Raw genomic sequence first — 5441 nt, forward strand, 5'->3', positions numbered from 1 at the left:
TGTAGATTTATATTTATGCTTGTTTACTGTTTGTTTATGCTTCTGTTCTATGTTGTTTTTGTTTTCTTTCTCTGTCATTCTGTTTGTTTGCCATTCTTTTATTTCTTTTATTATGGGTTTTATCCATCCTGACCCGTTTCGTTTTTGTTTCTTCTGTCTCTTGATTTATTTATTCCTTCTCTCTTCTTCTCTGCTCTAAACTAAGGTTTCGTGGTTTAGGGCCTAGTGTTTAGAGACTAGGGTTTACGCTGAAGGGCTTATAGACTAGGCACCCTAGGGTTTAGGGTTTAGGGTTTAGATATTAGGGTTTGGTGTTTAGCACCTAGGCGCCGTTTACTTTTGAGATGTTAAGGGTATGCAGATTAGGGTCTGCCGTGTAAAAGCTAGGGTTTGGGGTTTAGGGTTTAGAGTTGAGAGCAAGAACGGCATATCTATGCTGTTGAAGGTTTAGTTACGGCATACACAGCGAAGAGAAAAACCATAAACCCCAAACCCTAAACCCTATTTATAGTAAGACCTAGCCGAAGTCAGCACAGGAACATTGGCTTGGCTCTATCAGTCTGCCTGCAAGGAAATACGGACGAGCTATAAACCCCTACAGAGCTAATGCATGTAGTAAAGGAAGACTCTTTGAAGCTTGCTTCTTAGCGCTCACATGTGAGACCAGCTCGCATGCCGGGGTTATGAGGGCTTAGGCACGGGCAAACATCGATAGAATGTTACGCTGAGCAGCACCGGATAGCAGTTAACAAAGTCTGCTGTGGGCCCAGAGTTTAAGTACCATTGGCCCATCACAAAGTTTTCCTCACTATGAGTGGCTCATTGCCGGGCTGTCTTGCCTTGAAAGAAAACTAGTGAAAAGCTGGGCCGTAGAGAAGGAACAAAGGGGAGAAATGTTTGGGCTCGCTGACATGACGGATGATCTCCGTATAAGAGAAAGAAATGATGCCAACTCTCCTACCTCAGCTGAGAAGGCAAGACGCGGCGTGCGGGAGGCTCCGATATAGAACCTATGGATATTGAGGCCATGCATACCAGGCCCGCCTGGAGAGGGAGTAGAAGCGGCAACTGGCATTCGGCAGAGAATTCGACTCCCAGGTCACCGGAAGGACGTACTGAGGGGCAAATTTGCTTTTTCCGCAACGACCCGGGCAACATATTTCGGGATTGAATAGCTATAAAAAGACTAGGGACCCAGCGAAACGGAAGCGCGAGCAGAGGCGCCCGGCAAACAAACAAAGCGATTAACAAAATGCCCGCGCACACACGCAACTTACGGCGCAGTAGTGGCGCCGAGAGCGATGACAGCAGCACCCTCAGAGCCACCTTGAGTCACTTCCGTGCTTGTGCAAATTCGCATTAGAGGCCAGGAGTTGGTAGCCGTACTACATACGGAATGCGAAGTGAAGCTGGTGTCAGAAGCCGCGGGAAGGAGGTACAACTTACTCGTCCGCTCGTTGGCGCAACCACTGAAGCTAGGCTTCGAAGATCGTAGGCAGGACACAAGAATCAGCAAGCGTAGCATCGTAAAATGCTCTCTTATTTCCAAACCAGGGCACGTTAAAATGCCGACGGACTTCTGCGTTGGACCAGTTCACCACAACATAATCCTAGGCATGCCGTGGGTGACCCAGTGGAACGCGCAAATGCGTTCGCCAGATGACGCCATGTGGGTCTTCCCTCCAGGAAGTAGTGAGAGTGTACACCTCTCAGAGCTCTCAACGGCATCTGCATCATCTATGGTCAGAGAAGCAGAAACTGTGTCCCAAGGAGAGCGGAGTGTGGAGGCTCTCATGCAATGGAGAGGCACTGAAGGAAACGGCGGAGATATGCATGCAATCGGTCTTGACAGTTTCGCAAAGACGGCAGTCTTGCAGGATCCGATCCAGTTAGGACCCGAGGAACGGCAGAAGTTGGCAGAATTGAAGGGAGAGTTCTCGGTTGTACTCAATAACAAAGGGTTACAGGCGGGCAGGCCACCCGCGTGACGCTTAATGCACCGTATCGGCTTATTCCCGGCGCAGCCTCAAGCTGCGTTCCAACGTGCCGGAGATTCCCACACCTTGAAGAGGAAATTGAGCGACAGGCGAATAAACTTCTAAGGAAAGGCAATATTCAGCCATCAACTAGCGCCTCTGGAAACAATGTTGGCTAAGAAAAAGGAAGGCAGATGGCGCATATGTGGTGACTTCATGCCCTTCAAAAAACACGCGGTGAAACAGGAGTTTCAGATTCCCCGGACTGACGAAGCCCTTGCGCGCTTACAGGGTTCAGCGGTATACGCAGGATTTGAGTTCACCCAGACATTTTTGCAGATCCCAATTCATCCGGAGGACAGGCACAAAACGGCACTCCATACCCGCATATATATATATATATATATATATATATATATATATATATATATATATATATATATATATATATACATATCCAAATCCAGCATATAGATTGAATGCATTTCTGGTGTTACTGTTTTGTTCTGCAGCAGCTGGATCGAAAGTGTTGGCTACCGGGGTGAAAATCAGAAGCTCCAGAACAGCTGTAAGCCATTTGTATTCACGAATGCACCTTCCGTACACCAACGGTAGGTTAATAACGACCCCTTGGAGCCAATTGTTGAAGGGCATATTGTGATATATATGGGTGATCTGCTTGTGTTCAGCCGAAACGTGCAAAAGCACTTGCAGCTCCTCCGGCGTGCCCTGAAATTACTCAGGGAGAAGCCGTGGTTCGAGAAGCCGCAAGACTGTTCTTCTGGTATGCGAAAAATCAGTTCCCTAGTGTTTCGTGTCTCTGCAGCAGGGCTTGAACCAGATGTAGCCAAGAGCATGGCGATTCAGAGGTGACCTGTATCGCTGTACACGCAGACGGAGATTCAGAAGTTCCTCGGCCTCGCCTCACCCTACCGCAGATTTATTCCTTTAGTCGCTCGCAGTACACTAGTTCGGCTTTCGCCTCTCCGTCCGAGCTCTTTTTATCAGCTCTGTTTTGCACGTCCGAAGCTCATCAGGCGCCTCGAACCGGATCAGCGCTGCACACTGGTGACTCGCTGTGGCGGTTATATAATCCGTACCTTGATTCATGAGCGTTTATCAATAGTGGACCCAGCTTCAGCAAAGCAACCTCTACGTGAGTCGGACGGACATTTGGCTCCGTTGCGAGCGAAAAAATGCGCAACCATATTTGCAGCTGTGTGAGATTCTTGCTCCTGAAGAGACAGCGAAGCTGCACACTCAAGTCGATTGATAGGTGATTCCTTCACTTTTCAATTACTTTGGGCGTGGCTTCGTGACCATACTGGTCAAAGATTTCGCAAAAGTTGTGGTGGACTGGCAGACGGGTGATTTCCTTGAGGCCAGGACCCGACTAGCATCTCTTCCCTTTTCGTGGCTCCTTCAGCGCAAGGGGCGATTTAGTTCGCTCTTCAGAGGTCAACGCGTTGCAGCAGGATTGCGATCGTGTGCGTGAGATCCACCCTGCGCATTGTTCCCTTTTTGCTCATCAAAGTCCTTCTGGTATCATGGAGCGGCTTTACAAGCCCCAGTTGACGCAGTCGGAGGCTCCATCCCCGTACCTTCGTGCGATTTGGCTCAGCTTAGAGAGGAGTTGGAGAAGCTTGTGAGCAAGCCGATGATGTTTGATGCTCCTCTGGCGTTTAGCGGCATTGATTCAGTTATCTTTGCATCAATTGTCTGCAGAATATACAAAAAAAGTTTAACAAATAACACAACGGACATTTCTGTACCACTACGATCCTTTCCTTTGCAATACGCCTGACGGGACCTCTGGATTTTGAGTGCTCCTGTATGGTGGCGAAGGCCGGGGTTGAGGCGGTGCGCATCGTGAATTCACGTTCGACCTACAGGCTTCATTTGACCTCATTTATATGATTGAATCGTATGATGTACTGACGGTGCATGTGGCTCCTTTGAATAATTTCCTTTATCGCCTAATCAGCAGCAGCGAAAACTGCAGCAGCAGAAACAGCAGCAGCAGCAGGAGCAGGAGCCCAAGCAGCAGCAAACCACATGCAGCAGCAGAACAGCACGATGAACCTCTCGTGTTGCAAGACGAGCAGCAGCTGCAAGGTGAGCAGCAGCAGGCGCCACGAGCAGAACCAGCACCAGCAGCACCTTCAGCACAACCCAGTTCCTCTCGCGAATTTTCTTTAGGTGGTTGATATTAGCGGAGATGCCTAGAGAACGAAGAAGCAGTTTATTCGCTTCTGAGGCGAAGATGCAATCGCTGCGGCTTCAGAAGTGCCTCGTGGCGCTCATCCTACACTGAGGAAAGGGTGAATTTTGGTTGGACTCGAATGCAAGCAGTGACACATCGATGGGAACAAACAGATTTGCTGTTCGTAAACCGATTGGAGATAATCCGATTATCAGGAAGGCGGTGTCTGTACACCCGAAATACACATATAGAGTCCGTCAGCAAGCTAAAAGGAAAAGGGGTCATATGGGCATCGATACGAGAGATAGTACGTGGAATCCGCTTCTTTCGGCTAAGGTGTTGTAGATAAGAAGACAGAAAGTATTGCGGCGAACGTTAGAGAAGTGTAGATACAAAACGAAGATAGATAGCCACGTCTACAACCACCTGTATTTGCTTTGCGATGGGAACCAATTCCATAACAAAATAGTTTTAACTGAGGCAATTCATAAAGAGAATAATCTGGAGGTGAAGGGAAAAGCACTCCAGGAGCAAGTAGATGGAAGAAGATGAGCATCTAGAATAGCAATAACTACCACAAGAGGCCCTTTGTATATTACTGGCACAGCTGTCTTGGATGAAGCGTCCGCGCCCTTCAAAAAGCTCCATTGGCGGTAAACAGTTGCAAGTGAGAATATATCCGCCTTTTTCCGAGCGCCGCTTTGCGCACGGAGCGTGAGGGAAGCAATAAACGGCTCGTAGTAAATCGGAAGACTGACGAACAGGTTTTTCGCTCTACTAGCCAGCCTTATATATATATATATATATATATATATATATTGCAAGAGTAGAGCTCCGCCAGAAGTGATTGCCCTTTGTGAGCTGTTCACAGCGTCACCTGCCCGGCCGCCGGATATACCGGGCATTTCAGAAGTCCCCTTTACAAAGACGAAGAAAATGTTGTTTCTTCCCGTTGTGTCGAAGCCACTGATAAACGTCAACGAAGCGGAGGGGAAGGAAGGCATTCCCAGCTATACTCGCCGTTTGGTTCCAAGCGATTTCGTGCCTTGTTGCCTGACTTCCTTTTGCAGACGATTGCAGCCGTCGCCGCAACTGAATTTGAACGTGCTAAGCGGTAACGGTGAGGATCAAATTCTGCACCTAGATGTCAAGGAATAAACAGTTAGCGTGCATCGAACGCCATACCTTATGGGAGAAACTCCCCTTCAGAAACGCCAGTCTAAGGGGAGTTCGGGGCCTTAGGGATCATGTGGCCCTCGGAA

At 48.5% G+C, this 5441-nt stretch overlaps 1 protein-coding gene across 1 annotated transcript; it reads left to right on the forward strand.

Moving 5' to 3' along the window:
• Window positions 1–1565: 1565 nt before the first annotated feature.
• On the forward strand, window positions 1566–1988 carry EMH_0041750 (uncharacterized protein; the record flags this gene model as incomplete). The annotated part of the gene is made up of 1 exon (XM_013495665.1): window positions 1566–1988. The coding sequence occupies one exon, from the start codon at window positions 1566–1568 to the stop codon at window positions 1986–1988; it is 423 nt and encodes a 140-aa protein (XP_013351119.1).
• Window positions 1989–5441: the final 3453 nt, after the last annotated feature.

Source organism: Eimeria mitis, genomic scaffold, assembly GCF_000499745.2.
Source record: "Eimeria mitis Houghton genomic scaffold, Emh_scaff1684, whole genome shotgun sequence".
Classification (NCBI taxonomy): Eukaryota; Apicomplexa; class Conoidasida; order Eucoccidiorida; family Eimeriidae; genus Eimeria; species Eimeria mitis.